Genomic DNA, 22,661 nt, shown 5'->3' with positions numbered 1-22,661 from the left:
TACAACATGAATAAAACTTTAACCCTATACTAAGTAAAATCAGCTACCAAGAAGACACAGATGCTGTAAGATTCCATATTTAGGAATGATCTAGAATAGACAAATTCACAATGATAGTGAAGACTGGAGTGCTAAGCTGGGAGGTGGGAGAACCCAGGGAAATTGCTCAATGACCATAGAGTTCTGCTTGGAGGAGGTGGAAAATTCCAGAGACAGAGAGTGCTGATGGCTACACAGCAAAGAGGATATATGTAATGCCAGTGAATCATACACTTAAATGGAAGACTTGCAAATTTTATAGTTTTCCACAATAAAACGATGCTCAGAATACTGGTCAGTCTTCCACTTTTAGCGATGCGAAAGTACTATAATATCCACGTGGGACAAAATGGACCGTTTACAAATCTGCTGACCAGGGCACTAGGAGGTGCTGTACTGGGAGAGCACAACTGAACTGGAGCCCCAGCAACAATGTAAAATGCCCATAACCTCGGATCTGGAGAAGCAGAGACAAGAGGAGGAACCTTGGAGACAACTGGTTAGCCAGTTCAGCCAAATCAGTGAGCTCCAAGTTCACTGAGAGACTGCTTCCAAAAACAGCATGAGGTGATCATAGAAGACGCCCAATGTCAACCTTCGGTCTCCATCTAAATGCAGACCCACATTGTATGTGTATCTGTATACACATTCGTGCATACACTAATGTGTACATATCACATAGTCACAGAAAAGGATAGATTGATTGGTGAATTAACTGTTAGGCTAATTCTAGGAAGAAATATGAACAGGGAGCCACCCTGGCCAACCTAGAGTGAATTAGGTCATCCGAATTCAGATGGTGGCTTTCTCATGAATAGCTGTTGGAAACAATGCCCTCGACATGGGTTGTTGGAAGGGGGAGGGAGTAGTCAGCTTATGCCACACCAAGGGTATGCCATAAAATATTCCAGCCAACTTCTCAGTGAGGTCTACAGAACAAAGCCTCTATACGTGCAGTTCCTGTGAACTGTGGGCCATTTACCTGGGTCAGGGGTAGATCCCTATATCACTCGCTTGCTTAAAAGCCTTCAAGGGTTCTGCCTCAACTGCTCACCCAGGTTCTACAACCCCATGACCATGTCCTCACCTCCTATTCTACTAACTTCACTTTTAAGCCTTTCCTCTACATCCTCAAGAAGCCATAGAATGCCCAGTCAAAGCCCTGTCACTTCATCCCTGCCTGTTACATCTTAGACATGTTTGTCACCTCCTCGGGGAGCTGAGCTCCACGTGCTTTGAGAGCGGTACTCTTTCTCCATGGTGCAGCTAAGATGAAGAACTCACTTCCACACCACTGTTCCTCTGGCTCTTTCATTTCCTCATTTATTGCCAGCACCATCAGCCTAGAGTAGAAGCTCCACAGAGTCGGTGACCATGGCTACCATGTTTTAATCTCAGGGCTGGATCAGCACTGAGCACCCAGAACAGACTCGGGGAACAGTCACTTACATAAATGTAAATTCTTTCTTGTCTATTTGCTTTAATATATGAGTGCTCAGATGTGTGTGTGTGTGTGTGTGTGTGTGTGTGTGTGAAAAAGGGATGAGGACAGAAAGGGAGAGAGAAAGGGTAGGAAGAAGGGAGAGAGAGTAAAAAGAACATATTGAAAATGGAGAGGGAGAGGAAGGGTTCAAACCTGAAGGTGTTTGGTTTGGTGGATGGTGGACAGTTGGCTCTCCCCTTTTGCAGTCACTGGGTGGTCAGCATGAAGTCAGGTCCCTTTATGACTTCTGATTGAAGCAAGGGCTGATAAGGGCATTTTCCAGTCTCTTTCCACATTTTCAGGAAGATCATACCTACTTTCCCATGGGAAAAGTTCAATGTGCCATCAAAGCCTGAAGATAGAGACCTTGTGCTTATGATACAGCATGTCCTCCACAGAGACACCAAGGCACCTTCATGAACTCCTACAGTCTGTACTACTAGGTTCCCATAGGCGTGCTGACATCAGTCAAAACCAGCAAAATCACAAAGGCACTCCAGCCAATGCAAAAGCATCAACCCGATGAAACTTCTCATTTCCCACACCTTAAAAAATATGCATAAATAAAAATATGTCCCTACAAAAGCTACTATAGCAACTCTTATGCTAAGAGAAACTCTCTATAGACCGGGTATAGATAGAGCACACCTCAAGACAGTAAACGCAGTAGGTGAAAAGCCATGTCACACTGGCTCCCTGTGTTTTCTCTGAAATCAGAAGCAAGGCAGGGATGCCCATGCCACACTCCTAACATGGCACTGATGTCTTAGCAGGAACACCTGAGCAAGAGGAAGAGAAGACAGGTTAAATTAGGCACTTGTGCAGATGGTGTGATTTTATGTGGAGATAAACCGATCTGCCAAGCAGCTGCCAGATGGGGCTCCATCACTTTGTATGTTGAACTAAAATATCAATTTAAAAAAAAACAACCGTTAGAACTTAAAACAAATTCCAGCAAAGTGACAAGACGAAAAAGCCAATATACAAAAGCTAGCGCCATTTTTACACCACAGTAATGAACATTCTGGCACAGAAATTAAGAAAGCAGTCCCATCCAGCCAAGGGTGATGATTCAAACTTGTAATCCCAATTTATAGGAAGCCAGGACAGAAAAAGTGCCACAAATTCAAGATCAGTCTGTGAGCTGCACAGTGAGTTCTAAGTCAGCATGTGTGAGACCCTTCTTCACAGAAATGGGGGTGGGGGGACTGATGTTTGTGTAAATTCAAGAATAATCAAAATAATCTTGAAGAAAATACCTCCATCCAAACACACTAAAAAGCTGGCGTGTGTATCACTTGGGAAGCTGAGGCAGAAAGACTGTGAGCTTGAGCCTCGCCTGAGTTACATATGTTTCATCTAGCCTGGCCTATGAGACCCAGGATGGACAGACGTAGGAACTAATTGTCTTAAACTCATTAACTGAAAAGCTATAGTGATTCTAACAGCATGGTGTTCGCTGAAAACCCAACACAAAGACGCGTGGAATAGACCGAAGAGTGTACAAATTAATCTATGATCAAACAGCCATCTGATTTTCAACAAAGGTGCCAAGAATATACAATAGAGAGAATACAGTGTCTTTGATAACCTAATGACAAAGTTGATTATACATATAAAAAAAAGTAATTCGATCCTCTTCTCTCTCTACATAAGTCAACTGAAAATGGACCAAGTCCTAATAGTAAGTCTGAAACTCTGATAGCAAGAAGTCAGTAAAGGAGATTGTTGGTTTTAGACAAGACTCCAAAAGCCCAGACAAAAGAAAAGGAAACATGCAGGTCTCTATCAGACTAAAATGCATCTATAAAGTGAAACCAAGATATTTTATGACAAAACCAAATTTAAACAATATCTTTCCACAAATCCAGCCCTATAAAGGATATGGATGGAAAGTTCCAACACAAGGGGGATTTTTCTCCCAAGAAAAAGCAAGAAATTAATCTTTCAACAAACCCAAAAGAATATAGCCAAACAAACTTAATTCTACTTCTAACAACAAAAATAACAGGAAGCAACAACCACTGGTTCTTAATATCAATAGACTCAATTTCTCAATTAAAAGACACAGACTAACAAATTAGATATGTAAACAAGATCCAGAATTTTGCTGCACACAGGAAAAGTACATCAATGACAAAGGCAGACACTATCTCAGAGTAAAAGGCTGGAAATTTTTTTTTCAAGAAAATTGTTCCAAGAAACAAGCTGGAGTAGCCATCTTAATATTGATAAAATCAACTCTCAACCAAAAGTTATCTCAAAAATAAGGAAAGACAGTTCATACTCATTAAAGGAAAAAACTACCAAGATAAACTTTCAATTATAAACATATATGCTCTAAATGCTAGGACACCCAAATTCATAAATAAAACTTTGAAGATCAAAGCACACACTGAACCTCACACAATAATAGGGAGAGACTTCAACACCCCTCTCTCATCAATGGACAACAAATCATGGAAACAGAAACTAAACAGAGACACAGTGAAACTAACAGAAGTTATGAACTAAATGGATTTAACAGATGTCTTTAGAACATTTCATCCTAAAACAAAAGAATATACCTTCTTCTCAGAATCTCATGGTATCTTCTCCAAAATTGACCATATAATCTGTCACAAAACAGACCTCAACAGATACAAAAAGACTGAAATAATTCCATACATTCTATCAGATCACCACAGACTAAAGCTGGTCTTCAATAGCAACAAAAACAACAGAAAACCCAAATACACATGGAAAATAAACAACTCTCTACTCAATGATAACTGAGTCAGGGAAGAAATAAAGAAAAATTTAAAGACTTTTTAGAATTTAATGAAAATGAAGGTACAACATTTACAAACCTATGGGACAAAATGAAAGCAGCGCAGCTTAACAGCACATCTTTAAGTTCTAGAACAACAACAACAAAAATACACCCAAGAGGAGTAGACAGCAGAAAATAATCAAACCCAAAGCTGAAATCAACCAAGTAGAAACAAAAAGAACTATACAAAGAATCAACAAAACCAGGAGCTTGTTTCTTTGAGAAAAAGCAAGATAGATGAACACTTCTGCAGACTAACCAGAGGGCACAGAGACAGTATCCAAATTAACAAAATCAGAAATTAAAAAGGGAGACATAACAACTGAGGATGAAATTCAAAAAATTACCAGATCCTACTACAAAAGCCTATACTCAACAAAACTGGAAAATCTTGAGGAACTGGACAATTTTCTAGAAAGATACCCCGTACCAAAGTTAAATCAGAATCAGATAAACGACCTAAACAGTCCCATAACTCCTAAAGCAATAGAAGCAGTCATTAAAAGTCTCCCAACCAAAAACAGCCTAGGAAGAGATGATTTTAGTGCAGACTTGTAGGATGTATTTATGTAAACACACATATACATATGTAACAATAAAGTTTAAAGGGGTCTTGGGAGGAGCTGGAGGGGAAGGGGAGTAGTAACTATGTGAATACAGTGTACATGTAGCCATGTAGCAAATTCTCAAAATTCATTTAATTTACATTAAAAACCGCAAACGGCAGAAGGAGAAAAGTTATTCAACAAAAACAAAGAGCCTGTCACTGCAGAGTCACAGGCCCACAGAAATATAGATTCATGCTGATGATTATAGTTGTGGTAGTTGGGGTGTTCCTCCAGAAGGGCTTTGATGTATTAGTACAATTACAGTTAAGGAAAGGCAAATATGTGGGTACACACCAGTTGGAAAGTCCACTCCATGAACACCATTTCTAAGATCCCTGGGGCTACCTCCTGACTCTTCACAAGTGGGAAACCTGCTGATTCTTTGATCACCAATCTCTCCTGGGCTCACAATACCAAGTCTATGACCAAGCTTTTATTTCAGAAACTGCCTCCTACAGTCCCAGAATGCCCTGCTGCTGCCTCTTATCCGCCTGCCTACCCCTTCCTGGGGACATTGCTTTCTGTTTCCTAAGGTCTGTGGGTGCCAGGATAGCCAGAGGAGGGAGGAGGTCCTAGGCCTCTATTCCCAAGGCACCATGTTGTGTTCTGCACATGGCAAACTAGGACCCTCCACACCCTTAGGATACCCCAGTTTTGTATAGGTGGTGAAGAACTGTGGGGTGCAGAGAGGTAGTCTCGATCTGGTCCTGCCATGAGCTTTGACTCATCTGTCAACTAATTTTAGTCATTACATTTTTCTCAAGGCCTGTGGATCAATTCCAGCCATGAAACACAGAAAACACTATATTCGGAACATTTTTCTCCCTCTTAAAAAGAGTCACAAGTAACAGGTCATTTGTCTATGCCTGGACCTTGTGGTCTATAATACAAGCTGACACAACTGAGAAAACTCGGGCTGTTGAGACAACATCAGGTGGGGATGTCAAACGCTGAGCTAACCATTCAGCTAACTGAGACTCCTTTATCAGGATGGTTCTTTAAGTGAGGTAAGAAATGTTCTTTGCAACAAGACACCCTAATTGTTCATGAAGTTACTGTCATCCTTATTTCACAGAGAGGTACAAAGCAGAGGACAAGGACCCAAGGAACCCAGGTCATCGGGATAGAATAAGATCTCAGCTCAACAACTAGGCATTCCTCAATCTGAAACTCTGCCCTCACCTTCCCTCCTGAGTCCCCACTGGGTCAAGCACATCTTAATGCATATTTGCTCCTTAAAAAATTATCTTCTCAGTTCCCTGTGAGGGCTCCCAGAATGCTGGCAGCAGCTCCTCCTGAAGCAGCCACCCACTGGGCACTGAGGACACACTTTCCTCCAGTCTGCTGTGACAGACACCTGGAGTATATTGGCTTCCATGCAGGAGGGAAGGAAGGGATATTCTGACGTGGTAGTGTTTTGGCTCAGGACTTTCACTGTCACTCCATGAGTAGTGTAACATGGAATCAGTATGTGATGGATGAATCCTGTCCTCTCCTGGGAGCCAGAAAGTTAGGTGATAAAGGGAGGAACAGGGGTCCCCCAAAGTGCCCCTGAGGACAAACTTCTAATAACCTAACTCCCATCATCCCCTAGTAGCATCACAGTCTTGGAACCTGCATTTAATGTGTGAACTTAGACCCAAGCTACAACAACCTGGAGCAAGGAACAGAAAATTCTAGAAATCTCAACTACTGTGGTCATTCCTACATACCATCATCTCCTCACTGCTTTCTATGATTTCAGTTACGTGAAGTCAACCACAGTCCAAAACTACTGCATTGTCACCTGGGCTATGAATCATCCTTTGTACAATGTATCCACCATGTATAAGCTACTCACTCAAGAGTCACCCAGATGCAACCTCAGTTTCCAAATCAACTTCTGATGCCCCCATGGTTGTGTTCAAGTAACTTCCATTTTAACTAATAATGACCTCCCAAGGAGACTAATGATGACAGTTTGGATGTACCAAAAAGATGCTCTAACATGCTTCCTTTGATGGGGAAGTGGAAGTTCTCAGTAAGGAAAACAAAGAGTGTGTGCTAAGACCAACAGTAAAGCAAATCCACCTGGAAATGGAGAAGAAACAGTGATAACCTTGTCAGTATCAGACTACAAAGAATAAGTCCTCAGCTGTTCCTCTCCCTTCCTCTGATGACACAGGCTGCTATCAAGGGCATCACCCGAAGAAGGATGGGTGCAGCACTTAAGAGAGCCATTCACATAACTTTACAGTGAGTCACATTTAATTACAGTATTTACTAACAGACGGTTACATGGTTGCGGTATATTGTTCTATTTTTGTTCTATTCGTAGTTTCCCTTTTATTAGGCCTTGTTTATAAATCAAGCTTTACTGTATGTATATGTATGTGTACATACATGTGTACATGGTAAGAATATAGTCAACAGGGGGTTGATGCTATGCTGTTTTAATCATGCATTGTAAACCTTAGATTACATCCTCCAAAGTTAAAAAAGGGTGAGTGTAGTGAAAAACTGCTCTCTCTCTCTCTCTCTCTCTCTCTCTCTCTCTCTCTCTCTTTCTCTCTCTTCCCCCCAACCCCCTCCCTGTCCTCCTCTCAGCCGTGAAGATGGAAATGGCTCCATGTTTGTAAACTGCAAGAAGAATTAAAGCTGTGGCATCTTGCTAGCTGCACATGATTCCCCAGGTGACTGGACTGCCCCCGTACACACACCATGCCTGCTCCTAACGAATCCATCTCTGACATCTTATCTTCGTCACACCGAACAACCCAGAGAGACAGAAAGGGCAAAATGACTAAGCAATTACAGATGCTCAACCTTTTAGGCTGTGTAATTAATTAACTGCCACCAGGTGGTGCAGAACAGCAAGCCCAGAAGATGAGCTGCTGGATGAAGCTGAGCAGAGCAGTGAACGCCTGAGTCGCCCCCTTGGGAATTTTCTTCCTTTCCAAGCTCTGCACATAGCAGCTAGACTGGAAAAATCATACGGTTTGTGGGTCTGTCTTTAAATCCGGAGTCCAGGCAAACTAATTAATTTCTGAATTCAAGTCCTCATATGTAAAATGAAGATAAAGCAATTATTCTTTCAAATGAGCAAGGCTCACCATGCAGCCAGAGCCCACATGAACAAGGGGTGCATGCCAGGATGGACATGTGCAGTCTGAGGAACTCGGAGCAGAGGAGCTCTCAGCATGTCTAGCATTCCAACAGGAGGATGTAGCTTTTAAGGGGAGGGGACATTAGGTCTAGGCTAGGACATGAAGAATATTTAGGAACTGGCTGGGCATGACAGGAAGAGAAGGTCGTGTGGATAGAAGAGTGAAGAAACCTCTAGATAGGACCCGGATGGAAGACCACCCAGTGTTTGACTCCAAGGAACTGAAGCCAGGTGACAGGCCCAAGGGTTGAAGGGAACATGGAGAGCAAAGGAGCTACAGAGAAAATGTTGAACTGTGTGGTCAAGAGGAAATGGAGACCACTTCCTGGGGAGCGAGCACACATGGGAGTATGAGGGGGCAAAGCTAGTGACAAGATCTGATGGGCTGTCCGTGGAAGAGCCAGAGATGGAAAGGTCTAGAGGTGGGTGGACAGGAGTGGAAAAGAAAGGGTCAGGAAGCTAGGACGATGAGAACACACAAAACTGGTACTCAAGCGGGTGAAGCAACTGGTGAGAGATGGTATAAAGAGAAGGTTATAACAGAGAAGGTGAGGAGGGAACCACACCACACCCCATCCCAGCTTTTGGTGGAAGCATCTGAACAGTTACCATGACGTTCTGCGGAGGGGTTGGAGAAGAATACAGGAAATACAAAGGCAGGTATTGTCACCATACCAGTTAATGGCAGAGGCTGGGGTGAGCACACACCTGCCACCCCAATCCCAGCTCATGACTCCACCCACACAACTCAGCTTTGGACATCAGCTCACCACCTGGCACTTTCCCCCAGAGAAATAAGAAATACAAGAGGATGGGTCAGAAAGGCCACATCAGTATCTCTGAGGCCAGCACCTCTCCTGACTTCTCCTCCATTTCAGTGTCTAGCTCTCCCCAGGCTCAGTAACCAGGCTCTTCTGTGTCAGTCAGAAGTGAACCCACTCACCACCATGGGGAAGGGATTAGGGGAACTTGTCACATGCCAGGAGCAGCTGCAAAGGTTCTGTTTGTGTTCTCATCTAATTCTCACAAAAGCGCAAAGCCCATTCTGCTAATGAAGTTCAAGGCAATGAAGGCAGAAGAAAGCTCTTAGGTATTGGTCCCGTTTGGGTGGGGCATGATAGCACATGCTTTTAATCCCAAGAGATCTCTGGGTTTGAACACACCCTGGTCTACAAAGCAAGTTCAAGAACAGTCAGGGCTACACAAATATACCTTGTTTAGGATAGGAAAAGAAAGGGGAAGGGAAGAAAAAGAGGAAGGGGAAGAAAAAGAGGAAGGAAAAGGAAGCTGTATTGTTGAGTATCCTCTACCACGTGGCATTAGTAAGGAATGATGAAGCTATCAGTTAAGAACTAGGTCACTTCACTATGTTAAATGGAATAAGGCAAGCATTTAGCAATGGGCCTTACCACCGGGTTGTACAGGGTAACCAACAGTCTAGGTGACAATCTAAATGTCTGGCCAATGGCTATAATACTGGCTCCTGAGATTTTACTTGGTCTCATAAGACCCATAAGTGGCATATATTTATTACATTATTTCTTAATTTCCATTATTCCATAATTTCCATGATTATTTTTTAATTTAAAAAAATAAACCTTCTAGATGTGAAGGTGTGTATCTCTAACCTGAGCACTTAGGAGGCAGGCAGCTGGGCTACATAGTAAAATCTTAGTGCTACCTCTCTCTCTCTCTCTCTCTCTCTCTCTCTCTCACACACACACACACACACACACACACACACACACACACACTGAACCTAGTTTATCACCCAACCAAGGGTCTAAAAATAGCTACCAACACTTTTAAAAAGGCATAAGGTGTCTCTGCTGGTCACACCCACCCTAGACCTCAGAGTCTTCCCTAACTGCCCTTCCCTAGCTCATTAGGCCCCTGATGGAGAAGCAGAGAAAAGGGAGAATGAAGGAAGAGTGTGAGTGATGCATGGGACAAATGCATGGCTAGCATATGCTCTGCGGGCCACAGGGAAATGGACCCAGTAGAAAAGACACACTTCCAATTTTGTAAACACATTCCTTTTGTAAAGCAAGACATGACCACTTTGAGAAAATACTTAGGCCAAATAAGCGTGGACATTGAACCAGGACTCCTGAGAGTCCCTTCTCTCCTCTAGGAAGGTCAGACACCAGAACAGGCTTCCATTGTTTTAATGTGTACAAAATGTGTAGCTATGCTAACTTGCTATCATTTCAAAGTATTCTGAATAATTGTGAAGATTTATCATTGCCACATCCATGATGTGTCAATTTATATAATTAATGAAGAATTATTTTTGTCAAGAACAGATTTTCTAATTGCTATACGCCTAGATGACTGTAATCAGCTTTATCAAAATTTGCTTAGAAATAAGATAAATAGTAAAAGTTGGATGTGCTTTAAAAGTAACAATCAACTCAAACCTCACATATCCAAAGAAATAAAAGACAAAGCAAATAAACAAAACCCTTATGCTGCCATAGCTGGAAGCAAGGCTCAGCCTCAAAGGAAAAGACCTGGAGTGCGTCCACTCACATCTAGATATTTAAGGTCTCCAAAGACCTATCGAGCCTGGGAAGACTGAGGCCAAAGGCTGGCATGACTTACAAAGTCTGTCCAAATTATTTACCAAGAATGAGGTTCTCCAGATTCCGGGATGTTTGAGGCAGTGATGAGCTTGCTGGTGGAGGTGGTATAAGGTAAAGCTGTGACACTGAGACAGTGACAAGTGGCAGCTGAATGACAGAGGACATTGCAAAAACCTTTATAGAGAGTTATTATGGAATAGCACTAGATATAAAGACTAAAACACAAATCTGTGTTATTATGAAAATTCTCAATACATTTGTTAATCTCCATTTAAAGAAACTATAGGCAAGATCATATAGGCTAGAATAGTATCCATCAAGAGTTTTAAAGTTAAACCTAGGGCTCTTTAAAAGCAATCAGTTCCCAGTGTCTAAAAGTGTGATTTCCCCAAATTCCAACTGAATCTTTTAAATATATGGGTATAGTTTGAAGAAGGGAATGGAGTTTGAGATCTGGATGCATTTGGCAGGCAACACATAATTGGAGATTTTTTTTTCTTCTTCTGGTGCTGCCTAGATCAACCACAGGGCCTCAAGCCAGCTCAGCAAGTGAACTATATCACAAACTACACACCAGCTCTAATACTTGGGGGGTTTTAGAGCCTACAAGACTTGTTTACAGATGATAACTTATCTATACAACTGAAATAAAAATGGGCGGCTACAGTAAGTACTTGAGAACATTTGGTACTGAGGCATCACTCCTTACTGTGCCCAAGGCCACAGCTGCATCCTCAGCACCTTATCAATCCTGATCATATTCCAGGAGTCCAAAGACAGGCTGACAGACCACATGATAAGGATTTATTACCCCAGTATGAAGTCATGGGAATGCCAGCTTGACTGGCAACTGTCTTGAGACCAGAAAGGTATCTCTCCTTCCTTCCCGTGTAGCTCACCCTTAGCTGTCAGCAAAGCAGAGCAAGTAGGAAGACTCAGTGATAAGACCACCTCCTGGGGTTCTAGGTACTGGATCTTTTTTTCTTTCTGCTTTGCAGTATTGGGGGTAGACATGAGGGCCCACACATGCTGATTATGCATTCCACCCTGGCTATATCCTGACATGTATTCCTTAGCATGCTCCTCATGTATTCCCAGGACCATTCCTTCTCCATCGCACCTGCAGTTGATGGGTGAGCTGTCTTCCCCAGTGATCTCAATCTGTCCAGGCAGACCCAAGGCAGCAGGACTGACTCTTCCCAAGCACCTGCTGAATACAGGGCTCAATTCCATGCTTTCCCCAGCAACATTCCACAGCACGTGGAAACCACTGCTATTTCTACCAACTCAAACGAGATTTAGAGGGAAGAAAAGGAGGCTTGGAACCAAGAAAACTAGTGGAATGCCAGCTGCAGTGTCTAGCTTGAGCTCTCTGAGGACATGATTTCCTTTTCTAGTCCCTCAGCACTGGAGCAGTCAACTGTGTAGAGAAAACTAGGTGATAGATACTCACTGCCTGACACATAGTAGGTGTCTGGTGGTCCTCCCTTTCTCCCTTTCTGTTCCCACTTATAGATTTTTCTAGCAGGGCTTGTCACAGATAGTCTTCCCCCCACCCCCACCCCCACCATGCTTCCTGTTCACAGTGGCTTTTACACCTGAATCATGAAGACGTCCTTTAAAATCCTCTCACAGGAGATGTGATTGCGAAGCGTTGCCTAACTCTTGGTTCCTGAAATAGAAATGACAAAACTGCACACTGAAGCAAAAGGGGGGGGGGATGGGTAAAGAGTGAGAGAGCAAAGAGGACTTTCAATAGATAAAAAGTAAGAGACCCAGGACCTTCCTAGCCTTCCTGTCCCCATCCTCCATGAACAGTGTCACCAGATTTAGCAAGGAAAATGAACACTGCCCAGTTATATTTTGACTGCTGATAAACACATATTTCCGCAATGTCCACTGCAGGGAAAACAAGAGCACCCCCATTGCAAAGAGCAACAGAAGAAGAAAACTAAGATCAGCCACAGGGTGTCTGTGCCTCCCACACAGTACCACCAATGAGACCCACATGTTCTCTGCCCAATAGCAAGGTCTTGGGGGAGTCTAAAGAAGAGCCAGGGGATGTGAAACACACAGTAGTGCTCTTTCAGGTCTATTAAGTAGAGCAGTTATAACTTTGCAGTTTAACATTGTCCAGCCTGAACTAAATCTGCCCACTGTAGAAATAAGATTTTATGTATTGTATGCATTCATCACCTGTCAATTAAAAAGCCTATGGCCTATGGCTTAGATAAAAACTAGAGATGAGACATTCAGGAGCAGAAAGAATTCTGGGATAAATTTAGGCGGAAGATTATCCATGAAGATGTAAGGAGAAGGACACACGGTACCTGAGCACAGGTAAACAGCCATGTGCAGACTGTAGGCTAAAGTAAATGGAGTACTTTAAGTTACATCTAGTCAGAGAAGAGCTTAGCCAAGGTATTTATAAATATATTTTGAGTCTAAGTCTTCTTTCTGGGAGCGTGGGGCTGGGAGAATAAACCAGACCTAAATTTACAGCCCATCAAAGGTGTGACATGTGTGTTCCATGGTATTTCTTTTATTTTATTAATTTGAACCATATTTTTGTTCCATAAACATATTGTTTGCATAATTCTAAGAACAAGGATTTACTACCTTTTGACTATTGCTTTTTACATAGCCAGGGCTTGAACCCAGGGCCTTACATGTGCTAGGTAAGTACTCCACCAACGATCCACATCCTTGACCTTAAGAACATTAGATGAGACAAGCTCCCTATTCCTAAATATGAATGACGTTTCCCTCGGCATATCTGCATTTGAATTTTATGTCTTCCTCGGGAAATGGAGATAAAAATTACACATGAAAATGCACATATGAAAAAAAGAAAATGCACACATGGTGCAGGATATACTGAGATACCATCTCACTTGGATGACTGCCCTAGCTTCTCAGCTGGCCTCCTGACTTGTACCCATCCAGCATCTACCAAACCCAATTGTCTATAGGATCCATTTAAAGAATAAGTCAACATGTCACATTCCTACTCAGAACTTTCTGGGACATCCCATCTTACTCTGAGTGAGAGACACATGGCTTTCCAGTGGTCTCTAGATCCTGAGCACTCTGGCTCACCTTTGACTGCCCCAGAGCACCCTGTGACATCCATCCTGGTCACAGCATATAGCATCATGTACACACACACATACATACAAATACATATGTGTTCAGGGCCCTGGTCATTTTTCTCTTCTTCAAGCCTTTCTACTAAGACAAGTTCTCCATTGCTTTCTCCAGCCTCATTTGAAAACCATTCCCCTCTTCACTGTATTTCCCCATACAGCCAACTCATCCATTCACTGCAAGTTTAAATTAGCTCCATATTTGGAATCTCTTTCACTAGAAATTGGGCAGAAGTTGCTGCACTTTGCGGGGTCCTCAGTGTGGAGCGTATAACATTATTCAGTAAGTAGAATTACCTATTGAGTGTTGAACTGACATAGGGCAGAGATAATGATGAATTGTCCTGGGATAAAACGAGTGAACATGGATTCCCTTCAAGATGTTGCAGTTGTAAACCAGCTTTTCCCCAGGAAGCCCCTCACTTGCTCTCTTCCTTATGAGAAGAATACAAAGACACAGATTTTCTTGTGTCTTTGTATTTTCCTTATGTGTTTTCTGCTTCTGATATTAACACTCAAAAATATGGAGCTAGTGATGTGTCAGCTCTCGCCCACCATGTATGAGGCCCTGGTTCAATCCCCAGCACCGGAGAAAGCAAACAAAACCATTGCTAAGCCTTTGAACAGGATGTGGTAACAGACCTGTAACCCCAGCACTCAAGAGACTGAAGTACGACAGCCTGAGCAGTACAACAGCCTGAGCTACACGTGGCATTGTCTCAAACAAATGAAATGAAAACAACCAAGGACTAAAGCCTCACAAACAAATCAGGGGCTGGCAAGATGCCTCAGCCAGTAAAGTCACTGCCCCGACTGCCAAGGATACTAAGGACCACATTGTAGAGAACCGACTCCAGCAAGCTAGCTGTTCCCTGACCCCCGTGTCTACCATGGCACACGCACACACACACACACACACACACACACAAACACACAATTTTCAAGAAGGTCACAACCTTTCTACTGTTGGGATTTTATCAGATCATTTCATCAAAGAGGACACGTATTTCCTTAAAATAACAAGCACTGCTTCCCAGGTCTCCACTCTTGGATAAAAAGTCAGTAATTCTAGAATTAAAAAAAAAGTGCTCTGAGGCATGGGCTGGACCCACTCCACACATGTAACAGATGTGCGGCTTGCTCTTTATGCAGGTCCCCCAACAACTGGAGTGGGAGCTGTCCCTGACTCTGTTACCTGCCTGAGGATCCTGTTCCCCTAACTGGACCACCTTGTCAGACCTCATTGGTAGAGAATGCCCCTAGTCCTGCAGTGACTTGATGTGCCAGGGTGGGTTGATACTGGGGTGGGAGTGGGTGCTACAGAGGAAAAGGGGAGGGAGCGTGAGAGAAGGGGAAGGGGTTGTGTGAGGTGGGGACCGGAAGGAGAAGGGGGGCTGTGATCAGAATGTAAAGTGAATATAATAAGTTAATGAAAATAAAAACAAAAAGAGAATGTGCTCCAACAAGGCTTCAGGAGTACTGGCATTCGGTACATGCTGTTTAGTAAAGTTTACACCCACCAGCCTTTTGGCAGAGGTCCAATCAAATGGCCTTTAGACACAGGATTGGTAAAGGTCTAGCATACAGAACAGAGTTTCCTTTACCTCCCAACAGCATCCTGGATGAGCTGCTGCACGTCCACCTCCTGCTTCCTCAGGGTTCCGAACGAAGAGTGACTCTCCACCAGGCCTTTGCCTCCAACATTCAGCTTGACCTTCCCCAAAACGGTGCCAATAGCCCCGCTCATATGGTTCTCACACTTGCTCTCGTATTTCACGAAGTCTGACTCCACAACCACTGGAAAGAAAACAGTAGAAGAATCTGAAGGCAGATGGGCTACTTCAGTTGTCTTGGGTGGCCCAGCTTCCCAGAAGCCTCTTGGGAAACCCATGTCAACATCCAATTGAAACGTGACTGGCCAGAGTCTAGGGGTGTTTAGCCCCTCTTTAGGCATTGTTATGGTTAATATTTACTGTCAACCTGAAAGTGTCTAGAATCACCCAGGAGACAGACCTCTGGACATGCCTAGGAGGGAGTTTCTAGGTTGAATTAAGTAGGGCAGGAAAACCCCACTAATGAGAGGCACCATCTGTGGGCTGCTGTTCCAGAAGAGGACATGGTAAGCTGACTGGGACTTTCCTGCCCCAAACTGGACCCTCAAAGTGTGAGCCAAATTAACTCCCCTTAAGTTGTTTTGGTTGGGGATCTTATGGTTGCAAGGATCAAAAGTGACCAAGATGGCCACCATTTGAGGTGAAGGCTGGAAGGTGAAGGCAGAGAGGATGATGGTGACAGCTGTACCCACACTGCTGCTACAAACACTCAGGGAGAGAAACTTAGCATGGCATATCCTCCAGGACAGCCCTGGGACATCCTTTCTTCCCATCGCCAGTCACGAAGAACAATTCTCTGGCTCTCCTTAACATCTCCAAGCAAATATAATGCTTACGTTATATCTGACCTCTACCCAGATGTCAGCTGACATTCCTGCTCAGTCTCCTCCGGAAACACACATCCCCAGACTCTAAGAAAGACAGCAGTGACATCAGGTGTTCCAGTGTCCATTAAGTCGTCTGGGAATCGCCTGGTTCCTCACTGACAGCCAAATGTTCTATTACAAAGCTCTCCAGCTGACCACATGCAGGTGAGCACAGTCAGGCTACCTCCTGGGTCCACCCTCCACTCTGAACCCTTCAGAAAAATAACTAATGAACTCACATGTGGACTACCAACCCTGGTGGTTTTTCTTCCTTCCTTCCTTCCTTCCTTCCTTCCTTCCTTCCTTCCTTCCTTCCTTCCTTCCTCCCTCCCTCCCTCCCTCCCTCCCTCCCTCCCTTCCTTCCCCTCACTTTCTCTTTTCTCACTTTGGTACTCAGTACTGAATCCAGGGTTTCATATATAGTCAAATATTCTACTACAAATATATGCCCCAGGCCACTGTGCCCATTAAAGTTATGTGGCACAGACTAGATGAGGATCTTGTAGACAATTCACATGCTCTTTAACGAAAAAGGACAGCCATCCAGGCCATCTCCAGCCCCTCTTATGTCTGTTGTATATCTGAACAAACTGATCAGAAGCCAGATGGAGCTGAAGAGATGGCTCAGTGGGTAAAAGCACTTACATGAGGACCTGACATCAAATCCGCAGAACCTATAAACCTAGACACAGTGTGCCTGCAGTGAGGCAGAACAGGAGAATGAATCCCAGAGGTTCTTGGGCCATACACCACATCAGACTGGCACACACAGTGGGAGAACAGCTAGAGACCTGGTCTCAGACAAGGTAGCCAAGACTGACACCGAGATTGTCCTCTGACCTTCACCTGTCCCTCTATGGCTCTGGTGCATGTTCTCTCTCTGTCTCTCTCTCTCTTTCTCTCTCTCTCTCTCTCTCTCTCTCTCTCCCCCTCCCTCCCCCTCTCTGTCTCTGTCTCCCTCTTACCCTCTCTGTCTCTCTCACACACAGAGATGAGAGAGAGACAGAGATAGAGGCAGAGACAGAGCTAGAGAGACAGACACAAAGGAAAGATAGAGAGACAGTAAAATAGTAACACCCCAGGTGGGTTCTTTTTCTTACTGTTTATCTCCCCCTTCCCATTTTACTCCCAATCAATAGATAGAAGAGAGAAAAGAATAGAATAGGAGAGACAGAGAGAGGAGAGAGAGAGAGAGAGAGAGAGAGAGAGAGAGAGAGAGAGAGAGAGAGAGAGCTCCTTGAATCTCATTTCTTTCTTGTTTCTTCCTTGAGCACAATTACTAACAAATTGCAACCAACCCTCCTGAACGACCAACAGCCACCAGCCCTGCTTCGTGAGGCCTTAACATTTATATATCCTCTGTAAAGTTTCCAGAATTCCAAATGTCACACAACCACAAAAACTATCTCCAGGTATTAAAACCTTGCTTCTGTAGAGCATGCGGTGAACCATAGTTGGCTGCTGCAAAACAGCCCCGTACCCCCACACCTGGGATTAAAATGGAAACGTATTCTTATAATACTCCTGTTGTTTTTAAAGAAACCCAAATTCCAGAATTCTCAAATTGCTACCATAAAGCCAAGCCAATTTCTTTAGCAAGCCCTCTACAGCCATTTTTGGACCAACTTGGGAGACTGCCCTGCTCCCCCCCAGAAAGCATCATTAAGTAAGAAACAACACTCCGCCTGTCCTTATGATCACTGTGCAGCATCTTTAGTCTCAATACAAGACCAAATGTATAGGGGAGCCACCCATCCCCCTTCTGCCGAGTGGCTCTAACATTTATGATCGGGCACAATGAACTTCTATACCCAACCTTTAAAACACTAAGGTATGACATTCCATTTCAGGCCTGCACAACTGTGTTCACTAATGAAGGGTGTCCCTTTATACCAGAGAGCCTAAGAAAGAGAAAAAATTCATATAAGGCACACATCATTCCAGATGCCTAAAAGAGCCTTTTTTTTTTAAATCTTGGGGATAGCTGCTGAATGCCACAAGAAAATGTACCTGGACTGAGACAGTGCCCTTCTGTGAGAACATCTCCCAGGGTGACAGATAAAACCTGGTACTTAGGTCTCTGCCAGCACCAGTATCTCTTCTTTTTGGTCACTAGACTTAGAAGTTGCAGCTTGTCCGAGTCATTCAAGTGTGAGACTGAAATCAGGTCTCCTCCAGCATCAACTTCTTTAAGGAAATTCCGAGTTGCTTTGGCAAACATTTTGTCGGGTTGAGATTACCTGCAAAAATAGGGTTAACGTAGAGTCAAATATGGAGTCACTTTCTTTTTTTTTCTAAAATTATATTTTTCTGTGGTCACTACAGTTGGTAGGAAAAACTGTGTCCTCTCCAAGCAACTAAGGAATGTGAGGCCACTTGATGACAGTGAAGTCAGAGGGAAGAAAGGAAAAAGTCAAACTGAGCCACTGAAAGAGGGTACGTTTCAGACGGGGTGGGCTAGGTCGTACTTCAGAAACAAGCAGCCCTGGGATCCCAGTGGCTTACAGCAATAAAAGTGTATTTGTTGAACTGGACCTCATGGTCTGTATCTGCAGCCTCATGAGGCAGAGGTGAGAGAGCTAGCCAAGGCCAGCCTGGTCTATATAGTAGATGCCAGGCCAATTAGATCCTGTCTCAAAAAAACATTACTGCTTACACTGCATGTCGATACAGATGGAACAGGAATAGTCAGGTTTTTAATCTTTATTATTGGGAGGGTGTTTTTTATTTATTTGTTTGTTTGTTTGTTTGTTTATTGGACAGAATCTTATTCCTTAGCTCAGGCTGGCCTCAAACTCTAAACAATCTTCCTGCCTCTGCCTCCCAAATACTTGTATTACAGGAGTAAGTCAACTTGCACCTGGCTGAGACCTTTATTTTTCATGGCCACTCAAAGGATCAAAGGGGAAGCCACCATCTTGAACATTATACACCATAAAAGAGAATTCTAGAAGGCCTTACATTAATAACTAAACATTCTGGCACAAGAGGTACTGATGGCATATTTACTCAGCACTTGTGAAAACCTCAATTGAACCAACTGTGAGAGTCAAGAGTACAATCCTCCTAAGAACTCGGGACATCTGTTGACATAATGACTTCCAAACATCCGACCGATAGCAGGTTAGGGGCATTAACAAATAATTGCATCTGGATTGAACATGTGCAGACTCTTCTTCAAACAATGCTACAATAAGCAGAAGGCCACTTGTATGAAGGATGTGCAAGTGATTTAAATATACCAGATGCTGTGTGTAGGATGTATGAAAACTTCACACCATTTTATAGGAGGCAGGTTTGGCTAAGGTAAGTGGCCCGTGTTGTCAAGACCAACACTGCTTGGTTCTGGAAACCTGCCTTGATCAATGAGGGCATGAAAGAGGACAGACACACAGACACGTGGACAGAATACCTGGGATCAGGTGGGCTACGCTCATTCCAGAGGCACAGCACCTACTGCAACAGCAACTTGGAAGCTCAGAGTGCTTATTTTATACATGTGAACTCTGCATCAAAGAGGCTGGTTTACTGTGCGCAGCTAAGTAATGAGGCAGGCTTATGGTACACAGCTGAGCAAAAAAATGGGTTTAGCCAACCGTGACAGGGGGGTTCTGTAGGGAAACAATCTCTGACTGTTGTCATCTGGGAGAAGGAGGCTGTGGTTGATAGCTTTTGCTCACAATGTCAACATTTATACTTGGCAGAGAAGGGCTCTGATATTTCGCTCCGAGCCTCAGCTCCTCCCCCAGTGAGTTTGAGGTATCAGGGTCCTTGACGTGGTTGTGCCAAGTCAACAATACAAATACACTCGGAACCTCTTCCACTCGGGGTTCCCTCCACTTCCCACACTATCCAACTCTTCAGGGGTTCCTAGGGACCACCGCAGTTCTTTGAAAGTTCAGAAACAGACTTTCTCTACATGGTGTGATCTTTCCTACTGGGAAATGAGTGCTAGCTAGCTCTGAATTTTTAACCCAGAAATAAAAGTATAGTCACACTTCAGCTTTAAGGGAAAGGGAAGCCCATGAAGACATAAAAAGGAAATAGAATGTTTAGTAGAAGTATAGGCTAGTGAGTGGGCAACATTCCCAAGGGACAGTCTTATTCCTTCCTCACACCAACACAAGAGAAAATTAGCAATAAATCAGAATTTCTTTGAAGAAAATAAAACCATAAGAATGGTAGGAAATGCATAGAGAAATATTTTTGCAGTCATAGGATAGAAGGACATCTATACAGGCAGACAAATGGCAACCTGAATAAGTATTTGCAATATTTACAACAGAGAATTATTTAAAAACAACTCTTAGAGGCTGAGGTTGAAGAGACAGCTCAGTGGTTAAAAGCACTTGTTTTGTTTCCGGCACTCACATGGAGGCTTACACCAGTTCAAGGGGACTGGATGCCCACCTCTGGCTCTGTAAGTACTGCATATATCGGGTGTACAGCCATAACAAGGCAGGCAAAAGACCCCTTTATAAAATTCTAAAAAAATACCAAAAACAAACTTTCACAAATCAAACACTTGAATATAAACACAAAAATCTTATAAGTTACAACACATTATTGAACATAATTATATATATATATGTATATATATATGCATGTATACACAGATTTCAAGTCGCATAATATTACACAAAAAGCACATTGAGGTAACACTTTTATTTGCTTGGGGATTTTTCTTTTTGTTTCTTTGCTTTTGTTTAGACTTTATTTTTAAGCTGTGTACGTAACAGTCTAGGCTAGCCTCAAACTCATAATCCTCCTGCCTCGGCCCCCGCAGTATTGATATTATAATTGTGTGCCACCATGCCTGGCTGAAATGGCATTTTTAGGCTATCTATGTTCAAGTAAAAAATGTTGAATGGACAAGAGCTAGTGCTTGCATTCTTGCCCTGGAAGCTGGCCAATCGTGGTCACACAGCACTCCCAGAGTTTAGGAGCTGGGAGGAGTCTTGGACTTTACTCTGTTTGGTTTACAGTCTTCCTCTTCTCTGGGGTTTCAGAAACATCTGCCTCCCTATTTCTCCAAAGTCTCTTTTCCTCAGTTACTATGAAGCAGTAGCTGCTTCAGCCTGTTCTTGTACATTCAGAGTAAAAATAAACCCTTGAGGAGGAGCAAAGTTCCTCTCGGAAGCGACAGGCTGCCAAAGTGTGACTAAGGATCTTCCCTTCAGTGGAACACTCATAAGAATTCTTGCATACACACTAGGTTCTGGGTTGAATCACTAAAAAAAGAAAAAACCCACTAGGTTTATGCTGGGCTTGGTGGCTCATGCCTATAATCCAAACACTCATGCCAGAAAGATAGTTGTGAGTTCTAGACCAGTAAGTTAGAGAGTGAGGCTATCTCAGTCTCTCTCTCTCTCTCTCTCTCTCTCTCTCTCACACACACACACACACACACATACACACACATACACACAAACATACACACATATACACACACACATATACACACACACATATACACATACACACACATACACACATACACACACATATACACACAAACACATACACACATACACACACACATACACACACATACACACACACATACACACACATACACACACATACACACACACATACACACATACACACACAAACACACACACATACACACACATACACACACATACACACACATACACAAACACATACACACACATACACACGTACACACACAAACACACATACACATACACACATATACACACACAAACACACATATACACACATACACACACATACACAAACACACACACACATACACACACACATATACACACAAACACATACACACATACACACACACATACACACACATACACACACATACACACACATACATACACATACACACACATACACACATATACACACATACACACACATACATAAACACACACACACATACACACACAAACACACACAGACACACACACACACGGACACACAGCTTTAGGGTAGCTACTGGCAGACCAAGATGGAGAACAAATATCAAAAGCTGTCATCCATCCCATTGAAGAGAAGCCAAGGGCCCCATGTGCTGGTGAAGTCCTTGGCATCCAGGCTGCACTTTGTGGCCAAGGGCAAGAAGAATTCCCAGGGCTTCTGTGGCAGAGGAACATTTACAGAAGCAGGAGCAGGGTGTGAGGGAGACCAGGGCGTGGGCTTCCGGTGTGGCATTTATGCTGGTACTCTGCGGCCACCTCACTGACAGATGCTCAGTGAACTTTGGGATTGACCTGAACATTGCAATACAGGGTTCCAGAATGAACAAGTGACAGGAACGGGCTGGGAAGACTCCTGAACCAGAGCCTGAAGGTCATGCACCCCAGTAGAAATGTCAGAT

General features: G+C 43.4%; 1 protein-coding gene across 1 annotated transcript in view; it reads right to left on the bottom strand.

The window, feature by feature from the left end:
• GSDME (gasdermin E) overlaps positions 1-18,518 on the bottom strand; it is a gene marked incomplete at its 5' end in the record, with an annotated part of 41,778 nt that extends 23,260 nt beyond the window's left edge. Inside the window, 2 exons of the mRNA XM_080931959.1 lie at positions 15,423-15,615; positions 18,308-18,518. Coding sequence (XP_080788085.1) covers positions 15,423-15,615; positions 18,308-18,518 — 404 coding nt within the window. The remainder of the gene's footprint in view (positions 1-15,422; positions 15,616-18,307) is intronic.
• Positions 18,519-22,661: the final 4,143 nt, after the last annotated feature.

Source organism: Micromys minutus (genome assembly GCF_963924665.1).
Source record: "Micromys minutus genome assembly, chromosome: 18".
Lineage (NCBI taxonomy): Eukaryota > Metazoa > Chordata > Mammalia > Rodentia > Muridae > Micromys > Micromys minutus.
This window is presented reverse-complemented; position numbering and strand designations above follow the sequence as displayed.